The 12,557-nt window shown below is 34.4% G+C and overlaps 1 protein-coding gene across 15 annotated transcripts in view; it reads left to right on the top strand.

Moving 5' to 3' along the window:
* The window catches only part of LMBRD2 (LMBR1 domain containing 2), a 75,837-nt gene that overhangs the window by 36,124 nt on the left and 27,156 nt on the right, over positions 1-12,557 (top strand). For all 15 annotated transcript variants that reach the window (XR_014062306.1, XR_014062307.1, XM_081520884.1 and 12 more), the window contains 4 exons: positions 6,055-6,158; positions 7,338-7,384; positions 8,665-8,770; positions 11,556-11,685. Coding sequence is in view for 13 of the 15 variants with exons in the window: in XM_081520884.1 (XP_081377010.1) it covers positions 6,055-6,158; positions 7,338-7,384; positions 8,665-8,770; positions 11,556-11,685 (387 nt within the window). In the remaining 2 variants the exon portion in view is untranslated. The remainder of the gene's footprint in view (positions 1-6,054; positions 6,159-7,337; positions 7,385-8,664; positions 8,771-11,555; positions 11,686-12,557) is intronic.

Genomic DNA, 12,557 nt, shown 5'->3' with positions numbered 1-12,557 from the left:
CATGAACTGATAAACAATATAATATTTTCAGCTTTTTTCTGTAAGGTAGGAAAGACAGAGGTTTATATTTGTTATGAAAATGATGTGTTAAAAGTAAGAGACCAGTCATCCTTTGGATATTCAAAACTCAACTTTTTTTATGTGCTTATTCATTTAAAAAGTTTATAAACTACAAATGGAACATTAAGAGCTTGTGATGTATAAATCCTATCTCCTCACCTTAGTGGTTATGTTGGTAAGATTAGCATCTCTGCTTAAGGTTAGTGTCTCATTAGACTGACATATGCATCAAGGAATAGATGGATGGGATAGTGCCTTGTCAACTATAAAATTTTAATGTAAGGAATTATGTCTAAAAGGAAAATTGTTTAACTTAAAAATACTTCTTTAAAAGTGTTGTTTTATAATTAAGATAAACTTTGCTAGTTTGTCTTTAAGGAAAAGAAAGGTCATATAAATTAATTATCAAATTATATTTTTATAATTTATATATATTATATATGTTGTAATATATAATATATATTTATATATAAAAATACACTGTTTTATAGGAATATTTGAAGAAATGCCTTGCAGACATTTCAGCGTTAACTTGACTTTAAAGGTCAATTTTCTTTTGGAATGCTGCCATAATAGTCTAATTCCTTTATTACTAGCATATAACCATACTCAGAGCTATTAATAATATTCAGACTTAACTGCCTAGAGCCTATGAAGCTGTTTCCTGACACTTTAGACAAAGCTACAACCTTTCCAGAGACAGTGATCTCATCCTGCAGTATAGTATTCCCACAGGTATGTAAGGATGGTAGGGGAGTATTTAAAGTCACAGAATTAGCATGACCATCCACCTGAAACCCCAATTTTACTCACTGGTAAATCATACAAGCATTCCTTATATATTAAAACAAGCAGATAATTTATGAACTAGTCAGATTTTTTACACATCACTGATGTAAAATGGGAGATCTTTTTCTTAATTGCTTCACTGTTTTCTCTTTGTAACACACATGCATTCACACACACACACACACACACACACACACACACACACTCTCCTCCCTTTCTTCTTCCTCTCTCTGCCTTGCTTCATGTATGGTGTTCAGAATTCTGCCATTAAAAGTACATTAGTATACTCATTTTCACTATATTAATTCTTCCAATCCATGAACACGGTATATTTCTCCATCTGTTTGTGTCCTCTTTGATTTCTTTCATCAGTGTTTTATAGTTTTCTATATATAAGTCTTTTGTTTCTTTAGGTAGATATATTCCTAAGTATTTTATTCTTTTTGTTGCAATGGTGAATGGTATTGTTTCCTTAATTTCTCTTTCTGTTTTCTCATTATTGGAGTATAGGAATGCAAGGGATTTCTGTGTGTTAATTTTATATCCTGCAACTTTACTATATTCATTGATTAACTCTAGTAATTTTCTAGTAGAGTCTTTAGGGTTTTCTATGTAGAGGATCATGTCATCTGCAAACAGTGAGAGTTTTACTTCTTCTTTTCCTATCTGTATTCCTTTTATTTCTTTTTCAGCTCTGATTGCTGTGGCCAAAACTTCCAAAACTATGTTGAATAGTAGTGGTGAAAGTGGGCATCCTTGCCTTGTTCTTGACTTTAGGGGAAATGCTTTCAATTTTTCACCATTGAGGATAATGTTTGCTGTGGGTTTGTCATATATAGCTTTTATTATGTTGAGGTATGTTCCTTCTATTCCTGCTTTCTGGAGGGTTTTTATCATAAATGGATGCTGAATTTTGTCAAAGGCTTTTTCTGCATCTATTGAGATAACCATATGGTTTTTTTCTTTCAATTTGTTAATGTGGTGTATTACATTGATTGATTTGCGGATGTTAAAAAAACCTTGCATTCCTGGGATAAAGCCCACTTGGTCATGATGTATGATCTTTTTAATATGATGTTGGATTCTGTTTGCTAGAATTTTATTAAGGATTTTTGCATCTATGTTCATCAGTGATATTGGCCTGTAGTTTTCCTTTTTTGTGACATCTTTGTCTGGTTTTGGAATTAGAGTGATGGTGGCCTCATAGAATGAGTTTGGAAGTTTACCATCTTCTGCAATTTTCTGGAAGAGTTTGAATAGGATAGGTGTTAGCTCTTCTCTAAATTTTTGGTAGAGTTCCGCTGTGAAGCCGTCTGGTCCTGGGCTTTTGTTTGCTGGAAGATTTCTGATTACAGTTTCGATTTCCGTGCTTGTGATGGGTCTGTTAAGATCTTCTATTTCTTCCTGGTTCAGTTTTGGAAAGTTATACTTTTCTAAGAATTTGTCCATTTCTTCCAAGTTGTCCATTTTATGGGCATATAGCTGTTGGTAGTAGTCTCTTATGATCCTTTGTATTTCTGTGGAGTCTGTTGTGATCTCTCCATTTTCATTTCTAGTTTTGTTGATCTGATTCTTCTCCCTTTGTTTCTTGATGAGTCTGGCTAATGGCTTGTCAATTTTGTTTATCTTCTCGAAAAACCAGCTTTTAGTTTTGATGATTTTTGCTATGGTCTCTTTTGTTTCTTTTGCATTTATTTCTGCCCTAATTTTTAAGATTTCTTTCCTTCTACTGACCTTGGGGTTCTTCATTTCTTCCTTTTCTAGTTGCTTTAGGTGTAGAGTTAGTTGATTTATTTGATTTTTTTCTTGTTTCTTGAGGTACGCCTGTATTGCTATGAACCTTCCCCTTAGTATTGCTTTTACAGTGTCCCATAGGTTTTGGGTTGTTGTGTTTTCATTTTCATTCATTTCTATGCATAATTTGATTTCTTTTTTGATTTCTTCTGTGATTTGTTGGTTATTCAGAAGCGTGTTGTTTAGCCTCCATATGTTGGAATTTTTAGTAGTTTTTTTCCTGTAATTGAGGTCTAATCTTACTGCATTGTGGTCAGAGAAGATGGCTGGGATGATTTCAATTTTTTTGAATTTACCAAGGCTAGATTTATGGCCCAGGATGTGATCTATCCTGGAGAAAGTTCCATGTGCACTTGAGAAAAAGGTAAAATTGATTGTTTTGGGGTGGAAACTCCTGTAAATATCAATTAAATCTAATTTGTCTATTGTATCATTTAAAGTTTGTGTTTCCTTGTTAATTTTCTGTTTAGTTGATCTATCCATATGCGTGAGTGGAGTATTAAAGTCTCCCACTATTATTGTGTTATTGTTAATTTCCCCTTTCATACTTGTTAGTATTTGCCTTATATATTGTGGTGCTCCTATGTTGGGTGCATATGTATTTATGATTGTTACGTCTTCTTCTTGGATTGATCCTTTGATCTTTATGTAGTGTCCTTCTTTGTCCATGCAATCCCTATCAAGCTACCAATGGTATTCTTCACAGAACTAGAACAAATCATCTCACAATTTGTATGGAAATATAAGAAACCTCAAATAGCCAAAGCAGTCTTGAGGAAGAAGAATGGAACTGGAGGAATCAACCTGCCTGACTTCAGGCTCTACTACAAAGCCACAGTCATCAAGACAGTATGGTACTGGCACAAAGATAGAAATATAGATCAATGGAACAAAATAGAAAGCCCAGAGATAAACCCACGCACATATGGACACCTTACCTTCGACAAAGGAGGCAAGAATATACAATGGAGAAAAGACAATCTCTTTAACAAGTGGTGCTGGGAAAACTGGTCAACCACTTGTAAAAGAATGAAACTAGAACACTTCCTAACACCGTACACAAAAATAAACTCAAAATGGATTAAAGATCTAAACGTAAGACCAGAAACAATAAAACTCCTAGAGGAAAACATAGGCAAAACACTCTCTGACATAAATCACAGCAGGATCCTCCATGACCCACCTCCCAGAATATTGGAAATAAAAGCAAAAATAAACAAATGGGACCTAGTTAAAATTAAAAGCTTTTGCACAACAAAGGAAACTATAAGCGAGGTGAAAAGACAGCCTTCAGAATGGGAGAAAATAATAGCAAACGAAGCAACAGACAAACAATTAATCTCAAAAATATACAAGCAACTTCTGCAGCTGAATTCCAGAAAAATAAACGACCCAATCAAAAAATGGGCAAAGAACTAAACAGACATTTCTCCAAAGAAGACATACAGATGGCTAACAAACACATGAAAAGATGCTCAACATCACTCATTATTAGAGAAATGCAAATCAAAACCTCAATGAGGTATCATTTCACACCAGTCAGAATGGCTGCTATCCAAAAGTCTACAAGCAATAAATGCTGGAGAGGGTGTGGAGAAAAGGGAACCCTCTTACACTGTTGGTGGGAATGCAAACTAGTACAGCCACTATGGAGAACAGTGTGGAGATTCCTCAAAAAACTGGGAATAGAACTGACATATGACCCAGCAATCCCACTGCTGGGCATACACACCGAGGAAACCAGAATTGAAAGAGACGCGTGTACCCCAATGTTCATCGCAGCACTGTTTACAATAGCCAGGACATGGAAGCAACCTAGATGTCCGTCAGCAGACGAATGGATAAGGAAGCTGTGGTACATATACACAATGGAATATTACTCAGCCATTAAAAAAATACATTTGAATCGGTTCTACTGAGATGGATGAAACTGGAGTCCATTATACAGAGTGAAGTAAGCCAGAAAGAAAAACAACAATACAGTATACTAATGCATATATATGGAATTTGAAAGATGGTAACGATAACCCTATATGCGAGACAGAATAAGAGACACAGATGCATAGAACAATTTTATGGACTCTGAGGGAGAAGGTGAGGGTGGGACGTTCTGGGAGAATAGCATTGAAACATGTATATTATCATATGTGAAACAGAACACCATTCCTTGTTCGATGCATGAGACAAGGGCTCAGGGCCGGGGCAGTGGGATGACCCAGAGGGATGGGATGGGGAGGGAGGTGGGTGGGGGGTCCAGGAAGGGGAACACATGTAAACCCATGGCTGATTCATGTCAATGTATGGCAAAAACTATTACAATATTGTAAAGTAATTAGCCCCCAACTAAAATAAATCAATTTATTAAAAAAAAAAAAAAAGAAAACAGAAAAATTACCTGAAATTACACCACCCATAATCACACCACTTTCACTTTCACTTTCATTAACCAGATGCTATTTTTACTATGATTCCTGAATTAGTTTTTATGGTAGCTTGCTTTTAGAAAAACTATGAAATAAATTATTTTCTTAAACTGAAAAAAAAAAAAAAATAAAGAGGAAGATTTCAGTTAAAAAAAAAAAGTACATTAGTGAAAAAGTTTGAAAACTAAGGTAGTAAAAAGAACTTGGTCTTTTGTTTTGTTTTGGATTTAAATCCTCAGCTCTAAAATTTATTAATTGGTCTTTAGCAAAGTATTTAACGCCCTTTGCCTCTGTTTCCTTATCTATAAAGTAATATTTTATCTCTTAGTGTTATAGTAAGAATTAAATAAGAGTATTTGTAAACTATCTGATGCATAATAGTAGTTTAACAGATATTAATCCTTCCTTCCTTATGTACCATATTTTCAGAGTATTCCTGTCCTGCACAATAATGAGGTTTAAAGTAAAAACCAGATAAGATATAAATGATAGCCCCCAGATAAGCTATAGTAATCAATTCTGAATTTATAGTAACACCGATTTAAATAGAATTGACTAGTTCTCAGGATAAAAAAAATAGAACATGAAAATCAGTTTGCATAATTAAGACTTTCTAAGCCAAGAATATTCTGCACTTGTAAATACTGGTTGTACATGTGTATTAAAATTGCTGTTTGAATACAAGAAAAGAATAAATTGGTTTTGTATTATAGCCATTGCTTAGCATCCTTGTATAATAATCTTCTGAAAGTATGCCAGTGGCCTAACTTAATTTGTGTCTGTAAGAAGTCGGGCTTTGGTGCATACCCTAGTCAGTGGAGTACTGGGCATTTAAGTTTCTTAGAAAGGGAAATAAGTACTTCTTGAAGAAAGACAAATGTAGTGCTGTATAACTTGACATGATAACTAGAAATACAACAGAGGCTTCCAATTTAAACATTTACAGTATGAAATAATGCTTATCTTTTTGAAATTCTACTTTTATTAGCTTGGGAACTCGTTGTTTGAATCTACTTGGTTTCCAGCAGTTCATGGGAGATAATGATATGACATCAGACTTAGTTGATGAAGGAAAAGAATTAATCAGACGAGGTAAGATTTGTCTTCTAAAATAAATGAAGAGAAAGTACTGATTCAAAATACAAAATTAATGTTTGTATGATTTGAAACTTCTAATCTGTCTTAAGAAATTACAAATTAATGTGTTTTAGCTAAAATTCTATGGAAAGCCTTCATAGCAAAAAAAAATTGAAAGCATACATGGTTATTTCATCTGTCTTTAAGAAATTCTGTAGCAGAAATTATTAATATGTCTGCAACTAAATAATGCCCTTGTTTAGTATTGGAGTCATTTTCTTGTTTTCTTTGAAATATATTTGTCAAATTGAATACAATATAAAACTCATTAAATAATCACCATTAGTTTAATACTGCATAGGTTATCATTCAAACCAAGGCTGGTTTTTAGAATGTAGTGATCATTAACAGCCTGTTAGAATGCATTGTGCTCTACTGGAATCTCATCTCAAAACTAAGTATATCAAATATCTTGATGTTCAAGTGATGGTAGAATAGGGAGGAAAAGAAGAACAAAACTTGAGTTTTAGGGCATTGGTTTTTATGCATTCTTCCTACTTGAGCATGAGTTTCTTTATGATCTTATTTAAACATAAACCCCAAGTGTACTATGGCTCTAAAATATGCTAGTGTAGCCTTCACATGCTCTCACAGGAAGGTGGTATCTAGTTAATGTAATAGTTCTTCTGCTGTTGCATTAATCAGACTTCATCTGGAGTATCATATCCAGTCCTGGATAAGATTTTCAAGAGTAGGACTGATAAGTCAGAAGGAATCTAGAGAAAGATAGGCAGAATGATGAGTGTGTCAGGTATATCTTATGGGAAAAAACCACCGAGTATATAGCCAGAAGAGAGTAATGGAAAAAAAAAATCTTATGCAGAAAGAAGTATGAATTTAATTTAGAAGACAAAACAAAGAAAAAGAGAAGCTGCCTCAGGTCACCATGGGGAGGAAGTTCTTCCTCACTGAAACTATTTAGATAGAACCTAAAGCGCGATCTCCAGCAAAAGTTGAGAAGGTATTCTCTACGGAGTTAGGTGACCTCTCTGGTTCTTTCCAACAATAACCTATTACCTTTGACTTTGTAGTAATTTAAAGGAAATTGGTCATAGCCTGATACCTTTACTTCAGTTACTCTATATCTAATTAAACTGTATTATACCAAATTTGAGACCACTTTTCTGTCTCTAGAGAAGAGAAAAAGGCAACGGCAAGAAGAAGGTGAAAATAGAAGAAGAGTAAGTATAGTACTTACTAACTTGCTATAACCTAAAGATTAGGTGGAATATCATAAGAATCTAATAGATTTTGGCTGAAAACAATGGAACAATGACATAGGATGTATTTTTACAGAAAGGCAATTTTAATAGTTTCAGATATACATGCTAGGAATTCTGTCAGACCTGTTCTAAAAAGTCAGTAGTAATAAATTACTTCATGTCCAACATCTAGCAGTTTCTTGCCTAAGGTAGGAGCAGGAAATATTTATTGAAGAAGTGAATAAATTAATGTAGTCTTGCTGTTGAAGTGATTTTGATTGCTTGAAAAATATGCTTTTTCGTGTTATAACATTAATTTTATTCCCCTTCAATTTTTCTTTAGTCCTTTGTTTGCTAAGGCAAACTAACCTCCTACAGAACCGAAAAGGCAAAAAATGAGAAAAGTCTCGTCATAGTCACTACAAATTTTCAACACCTGAGTGTATCCATACTGGAGAAGTGAAGACTCAGGAGACATGATAGTTGTCTTTGTGTGTTTTAGTGTATGTCATAGAAAGGGAGACTTGTTCTTTATTTTGGAAGGCATAACTAGCACCAAAGAGTGGAATAGAGTTCAGCTCTATGTGAAAACACAGAGTTCACCAAAATTGGAACAGGATGATCAAACATAAAATTTTTCCTGTGTGCTAATAAGAGAGCATGCTTCTAATAAGCATCTGGCATGGCTATTTTAGAGTGAAACTCTGCACTGCATGGGTTCCTTTCAATTCTAAGAATTTAATGAGTAGAATCCCAGTTAATAAGATTTTAGTGCAGTTAAGACACAATGCCATGTGAGTCATTACCTAATTATGTTTATCTACAACTTTAATTTTGCTATCAAAAATGACTTTTTGGGTCTCTACGATTTGTAGTTTATTTGGATAGAATAAAATTTTATTAACATCTTATTAATTATTTTGAGTTTCATAATCCTTCCGTGGTCAAGATAACCTTATTGTAGTTGTAATATTATTTTGACATTTTAGATGGAAGTCAATAACTTAAAATAATCATAGCCAGCAAAAATGTCTATAAATGTCTTCAAGTTAAGTTTGATGACTATTAAAATCATTTAGAAATAAAGGAAATTATCTATGATTTCTAAAGGCACTGTGCTAATTATACTGATTATCGGACAAATTCCTGATGAATAAGAATTAGATTATATTACTCTACATATATAATCTAAATCTGTTATCATTGATGAATTATTTCTGACTGTGTTCTTGTGTTATATATTCGTGTTTCTTTTCTAGGAATGGAAAGAGCGTTATGGACACAGTAGAGAAGATTCCACTAGAAACAGAAATGTTCACATTGACCCAAAAGAATCAAACTTCTCAGAAATGAGTACCAATCGACGTAAGTAGTTTATTATCTAGTTTTCTTAAGAAATTTTTTTCTTATGCTTGCTTGTACAGAGACTGAGAAAATGCCTTTATAGAACAATAAGTGAGGTTCTGCAGTGACTTTCCTTTTTTCATCCCTCAGTATATGGGAGGAAGAGGAAAGTCAAATATGCATTAGGTAGGAGAAGGAGACATCTGGGACATCAAATGAATAGTTGTCATTATACTATCTAAATAATAGACCTTATCCCAAGGCATATTTTTGACAGGTATTGGTTTCTATTAACCTAGATGTGTTTCAGGCTATTTGGTCATTTTTATAATAAATTACTGACTGACTCTTATGTGTCAGGTACTTTCCTAGGAGTACAAAGAAGATAATTTCCATCCTTGGTTTGCCCTTAATTGAATGAGGAACTGATACCAAGCAGAAGACATTGGCCAGTGGGTTGGGTCAGGAAGCCTCCCCACATTCTTGATTTTGTCATATGCTTCTGGGAGGGTGACAAGAGACCTATTTGTGCAGGATCCAGCACTGAGTAGAAGGCAGAGGAGAGATGCAGGGATGCTAAGAGAATGTAAGGCTGCATACATGATGCTGAACGACTCAGCTCAAGGGAGGAAAAAGAATTCTTCATTGGGAAAGGATTTCTGTTATAAAGAAATACTATTTAGGCATGAGTAGTACTTAGCCAGTTGAAGGGGTTTTTAGGCAGAACAAAGAATGAGCAACATGAGAGAACTTTTGGGGAAATGTAGATTTTCCTCTATGACTAGAACCTGAAGTATGAGAAGCCTGATGAGAGGAGAGACTACAGAGATAGTTGGGAAACATATTATCATGCTTAGAAGTTTGGATTTTATCCCACAGATAAGATTTCAGTATGGAAAGAAGCATGCTCAGATTTTTGGTTTAGAAAGATGAATTTGGCATCTATATAAAGTGTTATTTCCAGAGAAGTGAGACACAACCCAGTTTAGTGTCTGTTGTAGTAATGCAGTCAGAAAATGATGAAGGCATTAATACACAATATTTGTTTTATGGAAGAAACCAACACAACATTGTAAAGCCATTATCCTGCAATTAAAGATAAATTAAAAAACAAAAAAATGATGAGGGCTTAAAATAAGCATCCTTGAGATAACCCTGGAGATAAAGAAGAGAGGATGTGTTTGGATGAGATTTAGCATAAAAGAAATAAGAGAAAGCTGAAGTTTCAATTAAAGCTAGGAAATAAAGGGATAATTCTACAAAGATATTTGGAAGCTTATCTTGGATTTGGACTTAACAAAGTGCAGAGATCTGGGGGTTATAGGAGAATGGTTAAGAGGAAACACAAAACCTTAGGATGATGAGTTAGAACCTGGCATGTGGGAGGCAACCAGTATTTGCTGAATGAATGAAACAGTGGAGGGCAGAGTCCAAGATGACAACAATGTAAGGTAAGAGAGAATTGGCTTGCCTTAAATTTTCAAAAAGAGCTGGGTCATGGTTTGTTTTGAAGCTGTTGAGCTGCTCAAAATAACACTGTGAAAATTTAGGTTTTTATGGCGAAAACATCATTCATATAGGGAAAGGAGAATTAGTTTTCTAGATCTGTGCTGATCAAGATGGTAACCATTGGCCACATATGGCTGTTAAGCATTTTCAGGGTAGCTGGTGCCCCATATTGAAATGATAATATTTTGGATATATTGGGTTAAATATGTTAAAATTAATTTCAACTATTTCTTTTTACTTTTTAAATGTATTTACTAGTAAAAAGTAAATACAAGGCTTGCAGTTTGTTTCTGTTGGACATTGCTTCCCTGAATTCTTGCCCCATGGAAAAAAGAGTCAGTCCTTTCTTGGAGAGTTTGAGTTGATTGCACCTTGAAATCGTAGTTGCGAAATGAGATGTAGCAGCCCCTGGATTCACTATGAAACCAGTTGAAACTTATTTAATTGTGAACAATTTTGCTGTTATGATTGCTGTTATTGTTCACTCGCTAAGTTGTGTCTAACTCTTTGCGAACCCATGCACTGCCACATGCCAGGCTTCCCAGTTCTTCACTATCTCCCAGAGTGTGCTCAAACTCATGTCCATTGACTCAGTGATGCCCTCCGACAATCTCATCATCTGTCATCTCCTTATCCTGTTGCCCTCAATCTTTCCCAGCATCAGAGTCTTTTCCAGTGAATCAGCTTTTTGAATCATGTGACCAAAGTACTGAAAGTTCGGCTTCAGCACCAGTCCTTCCAAGAATATTCAGGGTTGATTTCCTTTAGGATTGACTGGTTTGATCTCCTTGCTGTCCAAGGAACTCTCAACAGTCTTCTTCAACACCAGAGTTCGAAAGCATCAATTCTTCAGTGCTCAGCCTTCTTTATGGTCCAACTCTCACATCCATACCTGACTACTAGAAAAACCATAGCTTTGACTATATGGACCTTTGTCAGCAAAATGATGTCTCTTCTTTTTAATATACTGCCTAGGTTTGTCATAGCTATTCTTCCAAGGAGCAAGTGTCTTTTAATTTTGTGGCTGCAGTCACCATCTGTGGTGAAGTTAAATACTAATTCTGTTGCTGTAGCTGCTTCTGAGCTTAGACTACATACAAAGGAGAACTCTTCTTTGTTATTTTCTATCATACTATTAATCATTTTAATATAATTTTAAGATAACCATGTAGTTATCCTTCTTAATATTGTCTTCACAATGAAAATTCAGATCTTTTATAATCTTGGCTTGCTGTGTGTCTGTAGACTGTGACCCATAAAGACAATAGAAAGTGGAAATTTTTTTCTTCTTTTGCAGCGACATCTAAATATACCAGGGCTAATAACAGGACTGAAAGGGACCGAATAGAACTTCTTCAGGATGCGGAACCTTTGGATTTTAATGCAGAAACGTTCACTGATGACGCTCTTGAATCTGAATCAGGAAGGTAAGTTCCAGTTTGTCCTTTTGGCTCCAGCATTCCTCTGAAAATTTGATAACATTCTGACTTGACAAGATAAACATAAGGAAAATATTCATCTTTATTGCTAATGTAAAACATATTAAGCAACGTTTGATACATTTTAACACCTGCTAATCTTTTATATTTTAAAAATTATATCATCCAGTGGTAGTAATTGAAATTAGTACCTTCATAAATTATTACTGCAGTATGATAAACAACAAAGAATTGAAATCATTTGGTAGAATCTTAACAATATTTATATTCCTATTTCTGACAATTTCATTTATGAAATGCATCATATTTAGCAATAGTTACATAGATATGACTGGGTGGCACTGTATTCTGAACACTTTAACAACAGTAATCGTATTTTATGGCTGTAAGTCCAATTGGAATTGAATCTAGAGAGGCTCAGTAACTTACCTAGGATCACACAATTTTTAAGTAACAAAATCAGCCATTTAAAACCCAGGACTCTGGCTTCGGAGTCTGTGCTTTTAGCTGTTATACCAAGTGGAAATAATTAAACAAAAGCAAAACATCATGGGGATGAAGATATTTGCTTATAAATAGCAAGAGGAATATTCTGTTTATATTCAACGATATAGAGTAGTTATTAAATCCAAGTTCCATGATGTGTTTTATATCTCTCTTCTCCTTTCTTTTTTACATCTCTCATCCTGCCATATGTGTCATATCATAGGCTGTAAAACAGTTGTTGGTTGATGTATAATTATAGGTAAATCTCTTTGGGATAATATCCTTGGAGAATAAGTTTCTGATTTCAGCTGCTGAATAGATTTTACAGTTCTTAGAAATTATGTACCCACTTCCTTTTAATGTGTCCTTGTTTT

The sequence above is a fragment of the Giraffa tippelskirchi genome, chromosome 8, assembly GCF_054371585.1.
Source record: "Giraffa tippelskirchi isolate mGirTip1 chromosome 8, T2T-mGirTip1v1.2.pri, whole genome shotgun sequence".
NCBI classification, from domain to species: Eukaryota; Metazoa; Chordata; class Mammalia; order Artiodactyla; family Giraffidae; genus Giraffa; species Giraffa tippelskirchi.
This window is presented reverse-complemented; position numbering and strand designations above follow the sequence as displayed.